The sequence below is a fragment of the Nannospalax galili genome, unplaced genomic scaffold (assembly GCF_000622305.1).
Source record: "Nannospalax galili isolate Female #2095 unplaced genomic scaffold, S.galili_v1.0 scaffold1619, whole genome shotgun sequence".
Classification (NCBI taxonomy): Eukaryota; Metazoa; Chordata; class Mammalia; order Rodentia; family Spalacidae; genus Nannospalax; species Nannospalax galili.
The window spans coordinates 225,378-249,269 of NW_008342739.1; the positions used below are offsets into that span (position 1 = coordinate 225,378).

General features: G+C 41.0%; 1 protein-coding gene across 5 annotated transcripts in view; it reads left to right on the forward strand.

Annotated features, from left to right (window-relative positions):
* The window catches only part of Scfd1 (sec1 family domain containing 1), a 91,880-nt gene extending 68,954 nt beyond the window's left edge, over window positions 1-22,926 (forward strand). For 3 of the 5 annotated variants that reach the window (XM_029566291.1, XM_017799570.2, XM_029566292.1), the window contains 7 exons: window positions 7,387-7,440; window positions 8,418-8,470; window positions 10,819-10,852; window positions 12,018-12,083; window positions 14,143-14,224; window positions 16,953-17,021; window positions 22,715-22,926. In XM_029566291.1, the coding sequence (XP_029422151.1) occupies window positions 7,387-7,440; window positions 8,418-8,470; window positions 10,819-10,852; window positions 12,018-12,083; window positions 14,143-14,224; window positions 16,953-16,990 (327 nt within the window). In that variant the 3' untranslated portion in view covers window positions 16,991-17,021; window positions 22,715-22,926. Of the gene's footprint in view, window positions 1-7,386; window positions 7,441-8,417; window positions 8,471-9,378; window positions 9,888-10,818; window positions 10,853-12,017; window positions 12,084-14,142; window positions 14,225-16,952; window positions 17,022-22,714 lie in introns of those variants that run through there. The other 2 variants (XM_008838796.3, XM_029566293.1) reach the window with 2 other exon arrangements.
* Window positions 22,927-23,892: the final 966 nt, after the last annotated feature.

Sequence of the window (23,892 nt, forward strand, 5' to 3'; positions counted from 1 at the left end):
CGTTAGTTTTACATGTAAAACATTTCAAAATTATTTTGTTCCTTCAGTTTTTCTTTTGTGACATATGGATAGTCTGCTTTTAGAGTTGCTAGTTTGGTTTCTTTTATAAAAATATATTTACTTTGAGGGGATGGAGAGATGGCCCAGCAGTTAAGAGCACCAGCTGCTCTTGCAGAAGACCTGGGTTTGATTCCCAGCACTCACATGGTGACTATCAACTGTCCGTAACTGCAGTTCCAGGGGGATCTGATGTCTTCTGACCTCTTCTGACCTCCATGGGCATTGCATGACACAGGCGCACTTATAGACATGCAGGCAATACACTCGCACATATAAAAATAAAAATAATGAAGCATTTAAGAAATACTTTCCTTTTACCTTTTATTGTGAAATTTTTCAAATATGCATTGGTGTTTCAAGCTCTCCTGAGCTCCTCCGTACTCAGCACCCTCACATCTTTGTTTTATCTGCTACATTTTCACTTTTTATTGTTATTACTGGAACATCTTAAGACAAATCTGAGGTATCGTACTCATAAATACTGTTTTGGCAAAGGAGTTTTAAAGGCCAAATGAAGAAGAGACCATTCGTTAGCCAAAATGGCCATGTGGACTTGCCATTTTCAGATTCTTCTCTTTCTCAAGCTTCCTCCACACTTTTCAAACCCAACTGTTTTCTTACGGCATTTTGTATAATTATCATTTGTATTTTAAAAATTATTTTAATTTTCCCTCTTTGGATTTTCCATGGACTTTTCATAAAGTAGTTTTCTAGTTTCAAAAGACCTTCAAATTCTTTGTTTGAACAAGTAAATAGCATTTTATTAAAAACAACATGTACTTTAATAAAGAATTCTGAAAAATCCTCATTTTGCTTTTAGTGAATTAAAAAGCTGATAGCTTAACAAACCTTACTTTCAAGTATACACCGGGCATGTATTAACCCCAGCACTCGGGAGGCAGTGGCAAGTGGATCTCTGTGAGGGTGAGGCCATCCTGATCCTACATAGTGAGTTCCAGGTGGTCTGGGGCCACAGGAGGCCCTGTCCAAAAAAAAAAAAAAAAAAAAAACAGTGGTGCAGACCTATAATCCCAAAGTTTGGGGGCAGAGACAGAAGGACTCCTCAGTCTTTCTGGCCAGCCAATCAGTGAGATACTTCAAAAAAAAAAAAAAAAAAAAATCAAATAATTCCCACTATTTCCTAAGAACAGGAACACTCTTCAGCCCTGATAAAGGAGATCTTATAGAAATTATTGTTGATACCTCTGTCCTCCTAAACTTAAGTCAATAGGCTTATTTTTAACTAATGCACAATAATTTCCTAAGGCCCCTGAGGATGCCTGTAAAAAAGACAGTTAAGTTGGTTTGCTGTTAATATTATAGCAACACAGATATTTGTTTTGGAGTTCATGAAATACAAAAATTATCCTTTATAACTTCAAGTCACTTTGCTTTTCTTAACGTTTCAAATATAACTGTTTTGAGATAGACGGTTACTTTTAAAAGTAAAACTTGAATTGCTCTGTGGTAACTTTTTCCTATCCAACATTTCTGCCTCCACCAAAAAACTCTTGTGTTAAAAGAGAGAGGGGACAGATGAATACACTTTAAATGTTCATTTTTTTCTGGATGAATATTCACCTCTGATTATTTCTACCCATATTATAAATTCCTGGAATTAAATTCTAGAATCAAAGGGCAGGGACATTTCTAATTGTTTCTAATAAATAGTGCCAAATTATTCTTCAGTAAAAACTTCCTTGTTCTGAAAATATGTATTTAAGGGGCTAGAGAGACGACTCAGTGGTTAAGAGCACTGTCTGCTCTTGCAGAAGACCTGGGTTTGAATCCTAGCACCCACATGTCGGCTAACAAATGTCCATAACTCCAGGGGTTTGGATGCCCTCTTCTGACCTCCACAGGCATTGCACAACACAGGTGCACATACGTACATGTAGGCATAACACTCATACACACAAAATAAATAGGTCAAAAAATTATATTTTAAATTTTTAATGTATAAACTCATAGAAACCCACTCAAAATCGCATTGTCCTAATACTCAGATGTAGAGGTAGTGCTGTGGTAGGCTCTGGGACAGTGTGGGAAGTAGGTAAGACGTCAAAGAAGACTGCTGGGACAGTTCTGTTAATGTCACGACACTTGAACCTAGAAGGGCTGTTTGGGGGTTTTAAAAATAATTTTTTATTGATTTTCTGAGGGCAGGGTATGTGTGTGTGTCGTGGCACATACGGGCCAGGGGACAACTTTGTGAAGTTGGTTCTCTCCTTCCACCTTTATGTAAGTTCTGGGGATTGAACTCAGGTTTCCCAGGTTGTAGGGCAAGCCCTTTATCACCTGCGCCTTCTTGCTGGCCCTATAAAGGTGGCTTTGAGTTGGTTTTATCTGAATAAACATTGTAGGCTATACATTGCTTAGACCAAAAATATTAGCCAATAAATTTTAAAATATTTTAAAAGAAGAGTAGGATTAGCCATGTTCAGTTTTCTGGGTCACCAATAAGAGCTTTTTATATTTTGTTTTCTGGGCAGCATGAGTTTCATACATCATGAGTATCAACTATCACATAAAACCGGTTGAATGATATTTACAGATTTGAAATATATTTGTGTGAGGATAATTACATAAGAACGTGATGATGAATATTCTAGCACAAAGTCACATAATTTAGAAATCTTGTTTCACTTTCTTTGACCCATCTACCAAAGTAATACGTCTTTTAAAAATGGGTTAGCAACAAATAAATTGCAGGCAGTGCAAATCCACAGATTAAAAGACTTGACACCTAATTGCCATGTATGATCTTAAATAATAAGTAAGAAAGTCAAAGTTTTATGCAGCAGAAAGTTTTCATGCTGCATATTATGTAATCAGTTCCCAGTGTATAATAGGTGTGAGATTTGCGGTCTAATGTAAACAGGTTTTGTCAGTAGCCTCGGTAAAGCCAGTGTGAAACAGTGTCATGGGTTTCTTCTTGAAGAGGACTTGTATGTTGGAGATCCATACTGACATCTGGATGATGATGTCCTCTTGGGGATTTTAAACAACATAGGACAGTGGGGAGCCAATGAGAGCATAGATGAAGAACGATCTACCACGCGTTGCTAACTGGTGAAAGGGGTTCGAGGGAGATGCAGACCCATGTGATCCTATCTTCTTGATTTTTATTGGCGTTAATATGCTGTGATTGAGGGGCAAATTTTGCTTCATACATTTTGAGTCTTCTTGATCCATTATGAAGGTTGGAGTTAGTCTGTAGATCTATTTCGAGTTCATAATCTTAAATTTTAGAAACCGTGTTTATTACTAACCCTCAGTGTGTGTCCAGCATCTGCACATCTTCCATCTTAACTCTAATCGGACAGCCTTCCAGATAAGCACCTCTCAAAGAGCTCCTCACAGGGCCTTTTCACTCTCTAGCACCCTAATCAGGACAGCAGCACCCCAGCATCAGTGGATCGTCCCCAGGGTGCAGAGGGGAGTCAGCCATGGTCACCACATAACAGTTGGCAGTGTAGGCCAACAGGACTCACTCTGGGAGACTCAGAGACGTCCTCTACCTTGGCTCTGCAGCCGGGTCACATAGTGGTATCTGGTCACTTACTTTTTGTGCATATTTTATTTCCATTTTGCTTTTTAAGCAGTTATACCATTGAAGTTAGCATGGTTTTTAATCTAAACTTTTAGTGACTAAAATCAAAACCAGTTAGAGTTTCAGAAAGTAGATTTCCCACTGTATTTTTTTTTCTTGCTGGTAAATTTCTACTTCATTTTCTTAAAATTTAACTATTAAGAGTTTATTGTATCTGAGAGTCTGCCTCCTAAGTCTATCTGTGATGGCATTCTGCCAGTAAAAATTTAGTTACCAATCAGTAAAATAGTGTTTTCTAAACAGTAGTGGCTAAGGACAAAGAGAAATACGCTTAGAAATTTTTCATAGAATTAAATTTCATTTACACTCTTTCTCTGAGGTCCACAAGTTTGTAACAACTGTTTTCTGCACAGAGAAGATTGATGACTTTGTTCTATTTACTGTGGCCTGAGAGGCTACAATCTAGTTTTTTAATCAGTGAAAGTTGGCCATAGTTTAGCTCCAGCTGTCAACTTGACAGCCTAGGGAGTCTCATATTTGAGACACATCTGTGGGAGTCTCGTGAGGGATTGCCCAGATCGAATTGACCTGTGGTTATGTCTGTGGGGAATTGTTTTGTTCTTGATTGATATTTGAGAACGTAACCCACTGAGTGGTGCCATCTCTGGGCAGGTGGTCCTGGGCTGTATAAGAAAGGTAGCTGAGCGTGAGCCTGTGAGCAAGCCAGCAAACATTCCTCCACAGATTCCTCTTGGAGTTCCTGCTCATTCCTACCTTGACTTCCCTCAGTAATGGGCTGTGGCCTGTAATTACAAGCTAGGCAAACCCTTTCCTCCTCGGCCTGCTTTTGGTCAGATGTTTTATCACAGCAACCAAAAGGAAAGTAGAACAAAGTTGAATAACTTTATTTGTAAATTAGCCTCAATATATAGGGTTTTTTTTCCTTTTTAATTTTTTTGATACAGGGTTCATAAACTGTAGCTCACACTGACCTGGAACTCATGGCAGTCCTCCTGTCTTAGCCTCCAGAGTGCTGAGATTTTAGGTGTGAGCCAACACAACCTGCCTGGTTTTTAAAATTATTAACACAAGTCTTCATTTGCACAAAGAACAGCTAAGTCGAGTGTCAGCTGATTACAAATCTCATTTGTTTTCTCAAGCATTCCTGTTTCTGTGTTTGGAGACATGGTTCCTTTGTCAGTCTCCATAGTTGGTTTTCCATTAATCTGTGACAGCCTGTAAATTCTGTTATGATGAGGCAGTTGTAGTTGATTTTTATCTGATTATGAAGGAAGGCCAGACAAAACTCTCAGAAAGAATTTCTCTGAGATCTTGAATTTTTTTTTTTTCTTTGTCTTTTTGAGACAGGGTCTCCCCATAGCTCCAGCTGTCCTGGAACTCACTGTGTAGACCAGGCTGGCCTCGAACTCAGAGAGATCTTCCTGCCTCTGCCTCCCGAGTGCTGGGATTAAAGGCGTGCGCCACCACGCCCGGCAGAGCTTGAGTTTTTTAAGCAAGTTATGACCTACTCATTGGTGAGTGCATCTCCACATGCAGCACAGCTGTAAAATACAAAGTGAGATTCGTTATGCCCTTCCAGAAAGTCTTGGGTGATAAGTGATTTACCATGAAATATTGCTTAACTGCCTAAATTTCCACTTATCTTCACAGAGTAAAGATGATTCCTGATTCATTGTATAAAATTTTTCTGAATTTTTCTCTCGTGTAGCTGTTAGTAGTACAAGTCAAATGCAGAAAGTTGAACAGAGAATTCAGCATAAATAGAGAAACGAATATAAAATCTTCAACTTTAGAAAAGTCAGATAATTTGTAATGTTTCTGTGCATGAGAATTTTTTTTATTTTATTATTTCTGAGAGAGAGAGAGAGAGAGAGAGAGAGCGCACATACACCTACCATGGCATGTGTGTGGTCAGAGAAAGACCGCAGGAGTCAAACTTTTATTACCTCTTCCTATTTGTCTTGTAAAGTACTTCATCTGTTTTGTTTTTAATTGCTTGGAACAAACATAACTCTTCTCCTTTGGATAAAACATTTTTATTTATTATTTTTATTTTATGTGTATGAGCGTATTGCCTGCCTGTATGAAAGTGCACTTGTGTCGTGCAGTGCCTGTGGAGTTCAGAAGATGGTATCAGATCCCCTGGAACTGGAGTTATGGATGGTTGTTAGCCACCATGTGGGTGCTGGGAACCTAACCCGGGTCCTCTGCAAGAACAGCCAGTGTTCTTAACTGCTGAGCCATCTCTCCAACGCTGGGTAAAGCATTTTTACAGAATTGAGTCTATGCCAGTTATTCTTTAGAGATATTTATGGCTTAGATTTCTAAACGAACAAACTCAAGCCTACTTGAATCAAGACATAAAGGTAAATTTTGAGCCACTTTTTAAAAAAACTCTAATAGTGTTCAGGAAGTATCTTCAGTTCCCCTGAGTATATCATGCATTTCTAAAGTTCCTGGCCAGTGCAAGTACCAGAGAACAATGAAATAGGTGCCGTCTAACCTTTACCTGCCGGAGATGCCTTAAGAGGTTTTTACTTACTAATGTAGAGAAAGGGAGAAAATTGCATATTTTTTTGTCTGAGAAAAGTAGCATTTTCCTTGGTATTAGTCTGTGTTAGTAACTATAAGATGCTTTATGACCTAAGAAAATAAAAATCCTTGTGCAATACTAATATTAGCCATAATCTTTTGGATAATCAGATTTAATGTTACTTTTGTTGTATGAAGTCTCCAAGATACAACGCTATTCTTTCTAGAAGATCCTGTATAGTTCACAAAGGGAACGTCAGCTCAAAATGGGCAGAGTGCAGTCACACTGGGGTGCACTTGAAATTGGCACAGTGCCCCTTAGTGAGTCTTTGCTAACCACCTGTTCTCATGTCCAGAAAAGCAGCAGCAGCAAGCCTTAGCCGAGTGAAATGGAACAGCAGTATTTCTCCTCCCAAGGCCTGTAACATGTGACGAGGCTGTCTTCTGACAACACCAGTCTCACACATTTCATGCTCTGTAAGAAGACAGTGCAGTATGGCATTGGAAATTGGGAATTTGCCACAGGCAAAATAAAAATGACCAACAAAATTGTGTATGGATCACTATCCCTGTTTTCAAAGTGCACAAATATGATGGAATTCATTAAATGACGGAAATCTGGTAGATCATTTAATCTGACGCTTTTTCACAAACTTTAAAAGCTACTAAATAACTAAATACAGTGGGTTCTTATCTGATTAAAACAAGAACTTATTACTAAGACTAAATATTTTACTAATATTAAAAAGCAAACATCAGCCAGGTGTGGTGGCGCACGCTTTTAATCCCAGCACTCAGAAGGCAGAGGCAGGCGGATCTCTGTGAGTTCAAGGCCAGCCTGGTCTACATCGTGAGTTCCAGAACAGCTGGGGCTACAGGGAGACCCTGTCTCAAAAAGACAAAAAAAAAAAAAAGCAAACACCAATGATACAAAAAGCCAAATATACTTTTCTATTAAAACTTGAATAAATGTACACACATTAAAAGATTAAAAGGTGCTTTTATAGAGAATTGTCTTTCTCTATGGAAACTTTCAATGCTAAGTCTATTTACATTGGTGACATCTTAATTATGCACATGGTCTTAGAATGTGTTTAACTGAAACATAATAAGCCTGTTTAACTGTGATTAAACTGTTTAGTGTTTAAATTGTTCTGTCAGCAGAGAGGAACTCTCCTTTGTTACTCTAGTATTTAACAGAACACTAATCTCTTCCACAGAATCTGCCTGTTACCCGTATTTTAGACAACCTCATGGAGATGAAGTCAAACCCTGTAAGTAGCATTTTACACTGAGTGTGTTAACCCTGAATGTATCACACTGAGGTGGGAGGTGGTGAAATCAGGTCAACTCTTGTGCTCTTAATCACTGCAGAGTGTGTGAGAGAAAAGAGTCCATGTCTCAGTGGCATTTTCTAGCCATCATCAAAGATACATGGAATTCTTGGCTGTTACAACCATTCTGACCAGCTCTCACCTAAATTACACACTATATCCTTTATGTATAATTAAGTGTAAAATACGTCCTAAGGAGCACATTTCTATAAATGAAAAAGAACTAGTCAGCCTCAGTTTGTATAGTACAGGGAAAAACAGCTTATAAAAACAATCAGAGTTGGGCTGGAGAAGCAGCAGAGGACCCGGGTGCAGTTCCCAGCTCCTACAAGATGGCTAGCAACTGTCTGTAACTCCAGTTCCAGGGAATCCAACACCCTCTTCTGACCTTCATGGGCATTGCACAACATGGGTGCACTTACACACATGCAGGCAATACACTCATACACATAAAAAATAATAATAATAATAATAAATAGTTTTTAGAATGACCTTTTATAGCGTATGTATTCTGTAAAGTTATGGACATATAAAGACAAAATTATAAACAGAAAGCCTTGAGCATTAAAAGTAGATGCCTGGATGGGTTCTAGTCCTTCACTTTCTGTCTTTATTACTAAATATGTAGCCTTAGCAAAGTCATATAATCTCTTACTATCCTGATTTTCCCATCTTAAAAAATGGGGATAATAGTGACACCTATAACCTGAGGATTGAGTCATTTCATGTGAAGCACTTATAAAGCTCGTTAATTAGAACATAGTAGCTTTTCATCAAAGGCCCAGGGTGGCTGTTAGCTAGACCACAAATTGGTAGATTCATTAAAATAATACATACTTTACTAAGCTGCAACCTTTGGAACAGAAATTCTGCAGTCATGATAAAGTGGGTTTTTGGTGTGTTTATGTTTTTAATAGGAAACTGATGACTACAGATACTTTGATCCCAAAATGCTGAGGGGCAATGACAGGTAAGTGTTTTTTGTCTGATATTGTTTGTTGTGGGGTTTCCCCCTGCGAATGAAAATAATGTTAGATTATTAATCACAGCTTGTTATGAAATTCCAAGCTTTGGGAACCAGTAAGGGAATAGTATAAATTATAATCTCATTATTCAGAGATTATCACGAGAAATTATATGTAGTATCTTACTTTTTCTTCATAAGTGTGTACACAGAAATACATTTAGCTGTTTACTGTTTATGAAATGATGGTATTACAAACTAAGTAGGGGAAGAAATTTTGGATAACATGTTTTTAAATGAATATAATTATTGAACCAAATGAAAAGAAGCCCTAAACTGGAAAAAGTTGTCTGGTTGGTCGTTCTTACATAAAGGTCATGTCCCTGAGGACCATCCCGTCAAAGCATTCTTTGGCAGTGAAGAGACTGTGTATATCATTTTGTATTGTGTGAAAGCGTGATGTGGTAACTCACCGTGGACATTGCTTTTCAAGTGTTGATTCATGGGGTGTGGAGAATGACCTAGAGAGAGTGAGGGTAGCTGGGAAGAAGTAGCCTTATGTCTCTTAACACTGAGACTTGGGAGGGCTAGCTTCTTGCCTGTCCCCAATGGTGAGCTCTTTTGAACTTTGTATTTACCCTCCCCCAACCTGTCACATCTTTGTAGGTACTCACTGCAGGTGATCTAGTTGCTAGACTCTTAAAGTGTTCGGTAATTTAAAGTGTTCTCTTTTTCTGGATTTACCAGAAATGCTATAACATAGGAATCTGCTAACAGCCATCATTGGCAAGAGGAACTAGAGTTATAGAAAGAGGATGAGGACTGACCGCCATGGGCAGGGGCTTCTTATAGGGAATGTTGACATTCAAGTTGTGGTTGTACACACACTAAGCCTCCATTCTGTGCTTCTGTAGAGAGGAGTCAACACTGTCTGTGTTTGTACTTCTGCCTCGAGCTTGGCCAACAGTAGACGTAGACGCTGAGAGACCAGGGCGGCATCTGCGTGCTGATGAGCAGTGTCAGCAGTGGTGTGGCAAACAAGCCTGAGTGTTGTTTTAACAGAGTCGTCTCCTGAGCTAGCCCGTCACAGATCTTGGTGTTTAATCATGAGTGATGCTGTGCTGTTTAAGCCTCAAGTCTCTTCACCTCCTGTCTAATCGCAGAAGTTAAAATTCTAGTGTTAAACACTGGCAAGACATTTTGATCACGTGAACATCTAGCCTTTTCTATGGAATGTGGAATATTTTAACAGACCGTAGAAGTGAGAAAAGATGGTGGAGCTGTGATGCCCCAGAACGTCAGGGCCTTCCTCTGAGGACATCTACACTATAAACCACACTGTAGAGCCTAATTTTTAAAATATTTTATTTATTATTTTTATGTTATGTGTCTGAGTGTATTGCCTGCATGTATGTGAGTGCACCCGTGCCGTGCAATGCCACAGAGGTCAGAAGAGGGCTTCAGATTCCCCTGGAACTGGAGTTAAGGATAATTCGTAGACACCCTGTGGGTGCTGGGAATGGAACCCGTGTCCTCTGCAAGAGCAGTCAGTGCTCTTAACTGCTGAGCCATCTCTCCAGCCCCTAGCCTAATATTTTAGCATTCAATATAAATCTGACACGTGGAAAATGCCTTCATTAAAGATCTCTTGGGGGGCTGGAGAGATAGCTCAGTGATTAAGAGCACTGACTGATCTTGCAGAGGACCCAGGTTCCATTCCCAGCTCCCACATGACGACTAACAACCACCTGTAACTCCCAATTCCAAGGCATCCTATGACCTTGTCTGACCTCTGTGGACACTGCACAACACGGGTACACTTATATACATACAGCCAATATACTCGTACACATAAAATTAAAATAATAAATATTTTTTAAAAGATCTCTTGGACACTGATGAAATATTTTTTAAATATATGGGTGTAATAAGTGACAAGCTACACAAAATACAGATCTCTCCTCCCATTTCCTAGTCATTCCTGATAAGTGTTTATTCAGTTTTTCTGCAATGGAAATACCCAAGCAATGTAATTCTTTGAATGTGGTGGAAAGTGCATCACATCCGATACCTGCTCTGTTGCTTGTCTTATGCTCTAGTCGTGCTTAAAGAGCTATTGCTCCATCTTCTGGAATTTTACATCAAAATCAGTAGGTTGTCCTGTTACTGTTTAGACAATGAGATCACTGCCTCTTCTAGCTGCTTCTTCCACAAAGCTGAAGAATCCACTACTTAGGAAGGCGGGCCTGTAGTTCCCTGCCTGATAGTGCTCACAAGTGCCATGCGTTTCCTGTGCCCGTTTACTGTGATGAAGCCAAGGATGGAGTGCTCAGTGCAGTTTCTCTTTATTGCAGCTCAGTTCCTAGGAACAAAAACCCATTCCAAGAGGTAAGTTCATATAAAAATGTTCTGCTCCTGAAAAGAAAGATAAGGTAGCCCAGAGCCTTGAAGAGGGGCATTTGTCATACAGCAGCTTTATTATGATCAGTCAGTGGCAGTTGATAAATTCAGTTCTGGATGCCCTTGTTACTATTTTTAAAATCCTCAAAAACTCTGAGCTTCTAGTTTATAAAGCTGTGTGCACTTAATTTAAACTTAAGAATGACAAAATAGGGTCTGGAGAGATGGCTCAGCGATGAGAGCACTGGCTCTTCTTGCAGAGGACCCAGCTTCCATTCTCAGCACCCATATGACAGCTAACAACTGCCAGTAACTTCCCAGGGGAATCCGACGCCCTCCTCTGACCTCCACTGGTGTTGCATGATACAGGTGCACTTACATACATGCAGGCAATACACTCATGCACAGAAAATAATAAAATATTTTTTAATAACAAATAGCAGAAAAAGGAATCTTTCAGATTGAAATGAGAATTTTGTGTGTGGAGTTTCTACAATGATTCCAAACATTTGTGAGGCTATTGTAACTATATGTTATTTTAAATACAAACACTTCTCATTGTAAGTAGACAACATGTTGGAATTGTATGCCAGGCTTTCTAATTTTCCTGCTTACAGTAAATAACTAAAAATCCAAAATGATCCTTTAGAAAAAAAATGTTTGCTTTTATTTGCTATTACGTAATTGAATAATAGTTATTTTCCTAGAAGTTATTTCTGAAAATAGTATTGCCATTCAGTTGGCAGTAATATTCATAAATCTACAGACTTCAGTGGCACCAGGTGCTTAGAATGTAGCCTTTAGTTAACTGGTGTTTTTACTTCAGTTATAGAATGGCTTCCAAACTAAACACTGTGTTGCTTGAAAATTAAAATGGGGGTTGGAGAGATGGCTCAGTGGTTAAGAGCACTGACTGCTCTTGCAGAGGACCCAGGTTCGATTCCCAGCACCCACATGGTGGCTATGAACCATCCTTAACTCCAGTTCCAGGGGCCCTCTTCTGACCTTCGTGGCATTGCACGACACGGGTGCACTCACGTACATGCAGGCAATACACTCATACACATAAAATAAAAATATTTTTTAATGTCTTTAAAGAAAATTAAAAGGGTTCTAACTATTTTTTCAACTTTTTCCTCATTTGCATTTTTAGGCGATTGTCTTTGTGGTAGGAGGAGGCAATTATATTGAGTATCAGAATCTTGTTGACTACGTAAAGGTACGGTTCAAGCTGTCACATTCTGTCATTTGATGGTGTCACAGTTTTATGTCAGTGCAATACTAGCATTCTATTGTACCTATCCTGGCCATAACTGCTTTTCTGAGAGGTGGGTTTTTAAGTCTTGAACGTAACTAGACACATGGCATATGCCTGTAGTCCAGGCTACTTAGGGGGCTGAGGCAGGAGGATCACTTGAGCCCAGGAGTTTGAGGCCCATCTGGGCCATATGACAAGACTCCATCTGTTACCAAAATGATAAAAATCAGAATGCTGTGTATAGAGGGATGCCCCGTGCCTGTCTTTCCGTCATGCTCATCTTGCTGCTGTAACTGTACTTGACCTAGGAAATAGTAGAACTTACTGGACATTTGAATCTGCCATTTGGCAGCCGTTTACTATACTTCAGATATTTAGAGGCCTCTAGCACCTCTTCATAGAAATGATTTCTAGAACTCATTTATCTGAATAACCTGCACTTCACTTCAACACTGCAACATACTCTTGAAACGCTTTCAGGGTAACAGCAGAATCTCACTCCAAGCAAAGAATGACAGAACTAAAACCACACAAAGCAAGCACCCTAATGTAAAGGGGGGAAAAATTTTAACCCAGGGGCAGCAGAATTGGCAATTATTAGAATACAGTGACATTTACCATCATTAATTCATTTATCATTAAGGTAGGCTTGATCGTTCTTACGTCCTCATACTATGTAACAGGGAAAAGCCGTGGCAGATGTCACAGGGCTCTAACACTAATAAGCACACTCCCAGAGTCCTCGCTTGGTTGGACAGGATATGTTTCATAATCAAATCATGCACCACCAGTGTATATGTAAGAATCATGTCAGAGGTCAGAGAGGTTCCAGTCTTGCACAAGGAAGAGGTTATTTTGGTTTTGCTTTTGTTTTTTTGAGACAGGGTCTCCCTGTAGCCCCAGCTGGCCTGAAACTCACTATGTAGATCAGATTGGCCTTGAACTCACAGAGATCTGCCTGTCTCTGCCTCCTGAGTGCTGGGATTAAAGGCATGAGCCACCATGCCCAGCTTCCATTGTAATTTTTTTTATTTTTTATTTTTATTTTTTGGTCTTTTTGAGACAGGGTCTCCCTGTAGCTCCAGCTGTCCTGGAACTCACTTTGTAGACCAGGCTGGCCTTGAACTCAGAGATCCGCCTGCCTCTGCCTCCCAAGTCCTGGGATTAAAGGCGTGTGCCACCAGGCCTGGAGAGGTATATATATATATATATATATATATATATATACACACACATATAAGAACAGGTTTGCAATATAGTGTTTGGTAAGCTGTTTCTTGAAAATTATACTAGTAATTCATTAAATACCAATGATTATTATTCTGATAGTCATTCTTATTTTTCTGTTACATAAATGTTAAAAAAAAATGGAGACACATGATGCTGAATAATTCAGGACCAAGCTGGAGGAGGAGGAAGGGTACTATGAGTAGCAGGTTTGCCTCAGCAGGCCCGTCATACTGACATTTGAATCTAGTTCTGTGCTAGGGTCCAAAAGATCAGGAGACAGCCTGCGCTAGTTTGCAGGGGACAGCCTACGCCAGTTCGCAGGGGCAGCCCACGCTAGTTTGCTCGTGGTATTTAGTAGAAACTGTAAAGATGGATGGTTTGCAACTGATTTCTGTGACTTTTCTGCTATTGGAACAGACATGAAGCCCGATTTTCCCTGCATGATCAGAGAGAGAAATTATTTCTCCATAAATAAGCCTGGGGTTCTCTTTAGTCTAGTGTGTCTAAAACATATCTCGGTGGCTTACCACTGAAGAGGAAATGTATTCTGTACTTCTGGAAGACAGATATGTTGGGACGTTGTCTTAGAAGTCTTAGACCCCTCTAATGTCACCCTCTGCTGTCTTTGCCCTGCTGTGCATTTACTTTACCTTGACCTTTACTGATGGCTCTTATGTGCAGACCCATATGGCCTCAGGAGCCCCAGGTGCATGACCCTGTGTAATCACTGTATAGCCATCCCAGTTTTTTAAATGTACTAAGCTGTTGCTCTTGTTTTATTTCTTCTCAGATGGGCCACCCAGGACTGTTGTTTGTTTGGACTTGTTTAGACAAGGGTTCCTGCTATAGCTCAGGCTGGACTAGAACTCACGGTACTCACCCTTCCTCGGCCTCATATGAGCATCACGTCCAGCTTTTAGGACGTTTGTTCAGTTTACTGATTTCAGAACATTACCTTCCCTGTGCTACAGCACCATCATTCTTGTTTCTTGGTGGATTACCCAATTCACTTGTGACATAAACTTTGGATATTGTAAAAAGGAATCCTGACTCACCTTATAGTTGATGATATAAGTAAATGGATGTCAGCAGAAAGAACTTAGCTAGTCAGCTCTGTGGTTTATATACTAAGGCAGGATTGTCGAGAGTTCAAGGCCAGCCTGGGCTACATATATAGTGAGATCTGTCTTAAAAAACCCAGAAAGTAAATAATAAAAGATTCCCTAAATCCTCTAGTAGAAAACTTTTGTGTTTATATCCTAACATCCTGTCACGTTCTGAAGTGAAAGCAGAACAGACTGTGTTAGCGTTAACACTGTTACAGCCCCACGTGGACTGAAGTGTCAGCATTAACACTGTTACAGCCCCACGTAGACCGAAGTGTCAGCGTTAACACTGTTACAGCCCCCAGTAGACCGAAGTGTTAGCGTTAACACTGTTACAGCCCCACGTGGACTAAAGTATCAGCGTTAACACTGTTACAGCCCCCAGTAGACCGAAGTGTTAGCGTTAACACTGTTACAGCCCCACGTGGACTAAAGTATCAGCGTTAACACTGTTACAGCCCCCAGTAGACCGAAGTGTTAGCGTTAACACTATTACAGCCCCACGTGGACTAAAGTATCAGCGTTAACACTGTTACAGCCCCCAGTAGACCGAAGTGTTAGCGTTAACACTATTACAGCCCCACGTGGACTAAAGTATCAGCGTTAACACTGTTACAGCCCCCAGTAGACCGAAGTGTTAGCGTTAACACTATTACAGCCCCACGTGGACTAAAGTATCAGCGTTAACACTGTTACAGCCCCCAGTAGACCGAAGTGTTAGCGTTAACACTATTACAGCCCCACGTGGACTAAAGTATCAGCGTTAACACTGTTACAGCCCCCAGTAGACCGAAGTGTTAGCGTTAACACTATTACAGCCCCACGTGGACTAAAGTATCAGCGTTAACACTGTTACAGCCCCCAGTAGACCGAAGTGTTAGCGTTAACACTATTACAGCCCCACGTGGACTAAAGTATCAGCGTTAACACTGTTACAGCCCCCAGTAGACCGAAGTGTTAGCGTTAACACTATTACAGCCCCACGTGGACTAAAGTATCAGCGTTAACACTGTTACAGCCCCCAGTAGACCGAAGTGTTAGCGTTAACACTATTACAGCCCCACGTGGACTAAAGTATCAGCGTTAACACTGTTACAGCCCCCAGTAGACCGAAGTGTTAGCGTTAACACTATTACAGCCCCACGTGGACTAAAGTATCAGCGTTAACACTGTTACAGCCCCCAGTAGACCGAAGTGTTAGCGTTAACACTATTACAGCCCCACGTGGACTAAAGTATCAGCGTTAACACTGTTACAGCCCCCAGTAGACCGAAGTGTTAGCGTTAACACTATTACAGCCCCACGTGGACTAAAGTATCAGCGTTAACACTGTTACAGCCCCCAGTAGACCGAAGTGTTAGCGTTAACACTATTACAGCCCCACGTGGACTAAAGTATCAGCGTTAACACTGTTACAGCCCCCAGTAGACCGAAGTGTTAGCGTTAACACTATTACAGCCCCACGTGGACTAAAGTATCAGCGTTAACACTGTTACAGCCCCCAGTAGACCGAAGTGTTAGCGTTAACACTATTACAGCCCCACGTGGACTAAAGTATCAGCGTTAACACTGTTACAGCCCCCAGTAGACCGAAGTGTTAGCGTTAACACTATTACAGCCCCACGTGGACTAAAGTATCAGCGTTAACACTGTTACAGCCCCCAGTAGACCGAAGTGTTAGCGTTAACACTATTACAGCCCCACGTGGACTAAAGTATCAGCGTTAACACTGTTACAGCCCCCAGTAGACCGAAGTGTTAGCGTTAACACTATTACAGCCCCACGTGGACTAAAGTATCAGCGTTAACACTGTTACAGCCCCCAGTAGACCGAAGTGTTAGCGTTAACACTATTACAGCCCCACGTGGACTAAAGTATCAGCGTTAACACTGTTACAGCCCCCAGTAGACCGAAGTGTTAGCGTTAACACTGTTACAGCCCCACGTGGACTAAAGTATCAGCGTTAACACTGTTACAGCCCCCAGTAGACCGAAGTGTTAGCGTTAACACTGTTACAGCCCCACGTGGACCGAAGTGTCAGCGTTAACACTGTTACAGCCCCACGTGGACTGAAGGGCAGGCGTGCTTCCTCATCACGTCCTCCTTCCCACAGAAGAACTCAAGATTGCTTTCTTCATATAGCATAGATCATACACGGAGATAACATTCATCTACGATTTCATAGACTGTTGGTCCTGGGAAGTTGGTGCTCATCAGATCCCTTTTATTTTAGTACAGCAGTGTGGTGTTGATGTGCCGCAATACACTACTTTTTCAAGAAAAAAACATTCTTGTGCCCATTTCACCACCTTGTTCCTGTTTGTTTCATGTAACTTTAGGACACATACTCACTAAAAATCTACCACCACTCCCAACAAAAGACCGCTGAGAACAACCTCCCCTAGTAAAGCTCAGCAGGATGTCTGTCTATAAGAATATTTAAATTATTTCTTGTTACTCACTTACATCTGAGTTCTGTGTCTGATTTTCACAGGCGAAGCAAGGCAAGCACGTTTTATATGGCTGCAGTGAGCTTTTCAATGCTGCACAGTTCATAAAACAGGTAAGGTGTGCCTTTTTAGTTTATTTCTCTTAACATACCGCAAGTTGCTGTTGGTTCCCTCTTTTGAAAACTATTTCCTCAACTGAATCAACTAAAATAAGATGGCATTCAGCTTTACATGTTTCACCATGGACCAAAAAAAAAAAACCAAATCCTGGTAAATGACCCTTTTTTTTTTTTGGTCTTTTTGAGACAGGGTCTCCCTGTAGCCCCAGCTGTCCTGGAACTCACTATGTAGACCAGGCTGGCCTTGAACTCACAGAGATCCACCTGCCTCTGCCTCTGGAGTGCTGGGATTAAAGGCGTGTGCCACCACGCCTGGCCCAAATAACCCTATTTTAAGCAGGTTAGTAGTTCCAACTCTTTATGAAAAGGTAAATGGACAGTTTAAAATTGGTGTGCCCAAGCAAGGAGTATTGAATTCCGAACTCATACACTGTCCACACATCTGACTTAGGTAAGCACATCATATCTTGGGCCTCAGAAGTTGTTTGTTGGTCGGTCAGTGGTGTATACATGCTCAGTTGGTGTTCTGTTCACTTTGAAGTTAACGGCACCTGTGGTCAAGTGAACTAATACAGTCCTGTGGTATTCCCACTGATGTGCTCAGTGATGTGTTGATCTTAGCTTTCTTTAATTGGGATGCTCAGTAGCCTGACCAATAATGTCCACTCTCAGTGCCTGGGCTACAGGTGAAGGAGGCTCAGCTCCTGTTGCCCTCAGCAGCCTAAGTTCTTGAATTTTAGGCACCTCAACATAAGCCAAAGCAAAATTCCTGGTTTTGATGCTGAAGAGTCTCAAGATTAGCAGAGTTGCAGATGTTTTGAAAGATATTTTAACATGCACTCAAGTACCAGGGCTAGACAAAACAGAGGCTAAGGGATAAGGCACTCAAGTACCAGGGCTAGACAAAACAGAGGCTAAGGGATAAGGCACCGAGAGCACCGGCTTCTCAAAGACAGTCACAGACAGAAAGACACCAAGTGTGAGGAGCACCCTCCAGGCAGTCACAGCTCATTGGTTTTGTTTTCATATACTCTTATTTGAGAATTTCACACGTGAATACCGTATATTTTGAGCATATCCAGCAACCTGTGCTCTCACATTTCTAGCCGTAGTGGCAGTTTCAAGCAAAGTTGAAGGGAATTTGCAGTGAACGTTCCTGTACTTGGTTCATAAAGTTACCTGTCTTTTCTAAACTGCTGTTCTGACATTATTTTAAATTTCAGAGTAATCTATTGCCAGCAATGCCCATATCATTCATTGATCGACTCTTCTCTTGAGTTTTGCCAGATGTTTACCCCGAGTATCCCAAACACCTAAGACAGAGAGTGTTTTCCATCACACCAGGAAGCTCCCTTATCTCCTTCCCAGGGAATCCCTGCCAGATGCTCTATTTTTCCCTTATAGTTTCTCCCTCAACCGGGAAAAAGCAGCCATATACGTGGAACTTTTTCCTGGTTAGACCAATCAGGGGAGCCTCGATTTTGTTGATCTTTTTAATGAACCTTAGATGATGTCTTTTCTTAAAAGATTTATTTTTATTTTTATTTTATGTGTGTTTTGCCTGCAACTGTCCATCTGCACCACGTGTGTGCCTGATGTCCAAAGAGCTAGAAAAGGCATTAAATCCCCTGGAACTGGAGTTACAGTTTATGAGCCTGCCTATGGGTGCTGGGAACCAAACCCAGGTCCTCTGGAAGAGCAGCCAGTGCCCTTAACCAGTGAACCATCTCCCTACCCCAGGTGTTATCTTGACGTTACTTTTCTCAGTTGTTTCTCTTGTTGATTTCTGCTCTTGGTGTGTCTCTCATCCTAATGAACCTTTTCCTTTCCTGGCTTCTTAAACTGGAAACTTGTTATTAACTTTAGTTTTCTAAGTAGTTAAAGCTATAAAGTTTAAATTCCTGACAGACTGCCCCCCCCCATCAGCTTCATCAAATAATTTTGTCTATGCTGTGCTTTCAAATATATTGAGTTTCAAATATTTTGTAATTTACCCTGTGATTTATTCTGTAACCATTGTAGTAGGTCTCTTCGAGGTTTTCTGCAGACCTAATTCTCAATAGCTTGACTATAAGCAGTATTAAATGTGATTTAATTCCTTCTATGATCCAGTACATGGTCTGTGTTGGTAAATTTTCCATGTTTACTTTTTTAAAAAGTGGACTTTTACAGAAGCATAGAGTTTTGTAGGTGCGTGTTCAGTCAAGGTAGTGGGCTGTGCTTCTCAGATTCTAAGTCTTTCAGTTTGTCTGCTTTTTCTCTTGAATGGGGTCTATTGTGTGGTGAAGCAAGATTAAAATTTCTAACTAGAAACATGGTCTAGTGGCACAACTTATAATACAGCCTTCTGAAGGCAGGAGGATGTAACTTCAAAATCAGCTTGGCTTGGGGCTGGAGAGGTGGCTCAGCGGTTAAGAGCACTGGCTGCTCTTGCAGAGGACCGGGGTTTGATTCCCAGCGCCCACATGGTGGCCAACAACTGTCCATAACTCCAGTTCCAGGAGATCCATCCAACACTCTCTTCTGATCTCCACAGGCATTACATGACATGGGTACACTTACATACATGCAAGCAATACACTCATGCAATAAAACAAAAACCATAAAATCATTTTTTTAAAAATCAGGTTGGGATACATAGTGATAAGACCATCTCAAAAAGAAAAGTTAACTATGATTACTGAATTCTCTTTCTCATTTAGCTCTATCAGGTGCTACATTTGAGGGATATTTGGGGGGTTGTTTTATTTTGAGTGCTTTACCTGCATGTATTTAAGTGGGGACCAAAAGAGAGTGTTGGATCCCCTAGACATAGAGTTACAGACAGTTGTGAGCCACCAAGTGGATGCTGGGGACCATTGTGGAAGAGGGGGCTGAAAGATTCTAAGAGCCTGGGGTTGGTGCATGACCATAAGGAAACAAGAGTTTTCCAGGCCTCTGGGAACTTGCTCACATGAACTTGCAGCAGTGGTGACAGCATGTACAAGACCCATGCAAACTCAACCCAGACAAAAACCCAGCACCGAACTGGGGAAATGGGCAGCAGGCCCCAACCTTAGCTGAGGAACCACTGGCAGCTGATCACTGCTGGGTGAGGGAGAGCTGGTCTTTCTCAAGGCAGTGACGCCAGACAGGCTGACCTGGGCCCTCACGCATTGGACCCTCTAGCTTCCAGTCCTGCGAGCTCCATCGAGGTGCGTGCTCCATTGAGGTGGGTGCTCCATCGAGGTGGGTGCTCCATCGAGGTGGCACCACTTCTGATGTTGTGTACGCAGACATGCAGCTGTAATACTGTATGACGTGTAACTTGGGTATGTTTGTGGGGGGAGGTCAGCATCAACTCTTCCCCCCATCACTTTCCACCTTCTTTTTTGAGACACAGCCTTTCATGTAGTGCTCCATCGAGGTGGGTGCTCCATCGAGGTGGGTGCTCCATCGAGGTGGGTGCTCCATCGAGATGGGTGCTCCATCGAGGTGGCACCACTTCTGATGTTGTGTACGCAGACATGCAGCTGTAATACTGTATGACGTGTAACTTGGGTATGTTTGTGGGGGGAGGTCAGCATCAACTCTTCCCCCCATCACTTTCCACCTTCTTTTTTGAGACACAGCCTTTCATGTAATCTAGAACTCACTGATTTGGCTAGACTGGCTGACCACTGAGCCCTAGGGATCTGCCTGTCTCCGCCCTCCTAATGCTGAGGTTTTGGATGCATGCTACCACACTCATCTTCTATGAGGGTAGTGGGATCTGAACTCAGGTCCTCATGTTTTTCACTGCAGGGACTTGACCAAATGCTCCGTCTCACTGGTCCCACTTTTTTATCTCTCAGTACTATATTTTTACAGAAGTTTTTCTCTGGGTCAATATTCAAGTATGTAGCCATTGTGTTAGAATTGCCTGTAGTATATAGTCACATCCCATATGGGCTCGCAGCCTTGGAGCCGTAGCTATACCACATATATCCAGGGTGCAGTGGCTTATAACCAGGTAGGTTTGTGTAAGTCCACTCTAGTGCTTGATGATGAAATCACCTATTGTTGCATGTCCAGATCTGTCCCCATGTCATTAAGTGATTACATGCTTTACATATTACTGGCCCACAAATCCCTAAGGATTCTGTTACTGTCATAAGTTTGAATAACCCTTTTATTTCCGATCTCTGTGAATGATGTATTTAGCAAGTCTAGAATTTCATTTGTTTCATGTTTCTTTTAATTCCGTGAACACATTTTCTCTCATTTCACCAGAGGTAGATACAGCTGCTTTTAAAAACTGTTTCCCATCCAAGCACTAACCAGGCCCAACCCTGCTTAGGTTACGAGATAGGGAATGTGTGGGCTACCTCTGTACCTTTTTCCTTTCTTCCCTCCACAGAATGGGTTGTATTTTCCTACTTTTGGGGGTTTTGTTGTTGTTTTATAAATGTTTTATTATTTTTATTTTATACATATGAGTGTATTGCCTGCCTGTGTGTAAGTGCACCCATGTCGTGCAATGCCCATGGAGGTCAGAAGAGGGCATTGGATCCCCTGGAACTGGAGTTACAGATGGTTATTAGCCACCATGTGGGTGCTGGGAATCAAACCCAGATCCTCTGCAAGAGCAGCTGGTGCTCTTAACCGCTGAGCCATCTCTCCAACCCCTTTCCTGTTTTTTTTGGTATAGACTAAGTTTACCTTGCATCGTCAGCATTGTAGATGTTATGTTTTGGTGAATGAATTCCATTTCTCTGAACAGTATTGATTTAGGGTTTCAGTAGGCAGGTGTTTGGTTAGACTCGAACTTGTTTCTCAGGTGGAAGCTCAGATCTCAGTCTCTCCTGTTTGTAGGAAGTTCAAGGTTTCATGGTAGGTTCAGGAAAAGCATACCTGGAATTACAGACAGACAGACAGACAGACAGACAGACAGACAGACAGACACACACACACACACACACAGAGTTCACTCTAGTAGTTTTAGTTGCCCTAAACACTTATGGCTTAACATACAGTTACCCAGGAGATTTGGTTCAGTAAGCGCTTACTCAGCCTTCCAGAACTGAAGTGTTTCCTTCTGCCTTTGTGGTCTTTTAGGAATACAAAGTTATGTAGGGAACTGCAGTGAAATTCCTCACAACATTTCTACACAGTGAGTTCCAGGACAGCTGGGGCTACAGGGAGACCCTGTCTCAAAAAGACCAGAAAAAAACATTTCTCTACATTTTCATACTAAATTTAGTACTAATTTCCATATTGTCTGTATTTACAATTTGTACACATTTTTAAAGTATGAGTTAAATTATTTAGTTGAAATTTATTGTTCTAAGATTATAATAAATAGGAAACCTAAATTTTACAATATTGAAGGTAAATTTCTTAAGAGTGTTTACAAATATGTTTAGATTCAGATTTTTGTAGTTAAAAACTGAAAATTAGGGGCTGGAGAGATGGCTCAGCAGTTAAGAGCACTGAATGCTCTTGCAGAGGACCCGGGTTCTATTCTCAGCACCCACATGGCAGCTACGAACCATCCTTAACTCCAGTTCCAGGGGAATCCGAAGCCTTCTTCTGACCTCTGCGGCATTGCATGACACACGTGCACTCACATACATGCAGGCAATACACTCATACACATTAAATAAAAATAATAAAATATTTTCAGAAATGAAAATTTAAAAATTAAATGCATTTTTGTTGTATTTTAGCTGTCACAACTTGGACAGAAATAACACAGCAGAGCAGTAATGGGATAATCTGCTTGGAACTTGGATAAGTGTAAAAAGAAAAGAGCCAGATGTTCCCTTCTCCATAGCAATGCCCTCACAGTGGGACCTGTCGGAATCATTCATTTTTAAGGAGATTCTATGCTTCATATACTGTATACTGATTAAAGTAATAAACCATTTCAGAAATAACATGGATTATTCTTCTGTTGTTTGACAAATAAGAAGTACCTTGAAAATAAGGGAAGCCCTATCTGAAGATGATGTTAAAATAACAGGTCACAGTTGAAGCAGGTAGAAGGTCATGTCATCATGCACAAGTGTTGCTTAGAAATCCCCTACAGTGTTCTCTGGTCATTGATCTCCCAAATTGCCTCTAGATTTTAGGCAGAGATTTTCAAAACACTGTCTCTTCTCCGGCTGGCACATCTATGTGTGTTATCAGTAAAATAATGTTGACAGGGCAGCTAACATGATTTACAATGGACGAATAGAAAACATTCTTCCCTTAAAGTTCTCAATAATAAGTAAAAACATGAGAAACCTGGTTTATCTGCTACACCAGCAAGAATGGTAATTGTGCATTCATTATTAATTCACTTTAAATCAGACACTAGGAATCCAGGCACTGGACTTTGATAGTATCAGTCATAATCCGGAATAGCTTTTATATCTAATGTAATAAAACAGCTACTTCAGGTTTTAAAGGGCATTGCAGAAATGTATGCAAAACAAGCAGGAAATTGGAAAGCACGTATTGAACTTCTCGAGTCCAGCAGTCCTGCTCTCAGTAATTACTGAGTATGAAACTATCTGAAGCACATATAGAACATTTTAAAATCTGATTTGGGAAGTGGAGAAAGATGGGTCAGCAGTTAAGAGCCCTGGCTGCTCTTCCAGAGGACCCAGGTTTGGCTCTCATCACCCACATGGTAACTAACAACTGTCTGTAACTCTAGTTTCAAGGGATCCAGCACCCTCTTCCAGCCTCTGCAGGCACTGAAAGGCACGGGTGCACCTACATACATGCAGGCAGAACACTCATACAGATAAATCGGAAAAAAAAAAAAAGTTTGATCTGATCTTGCCCTGAAGTGATTGGGATTGGGCTAAATGAAGTCATTTGGAGCATATTCACACCACCATTTATGTTAGTAATC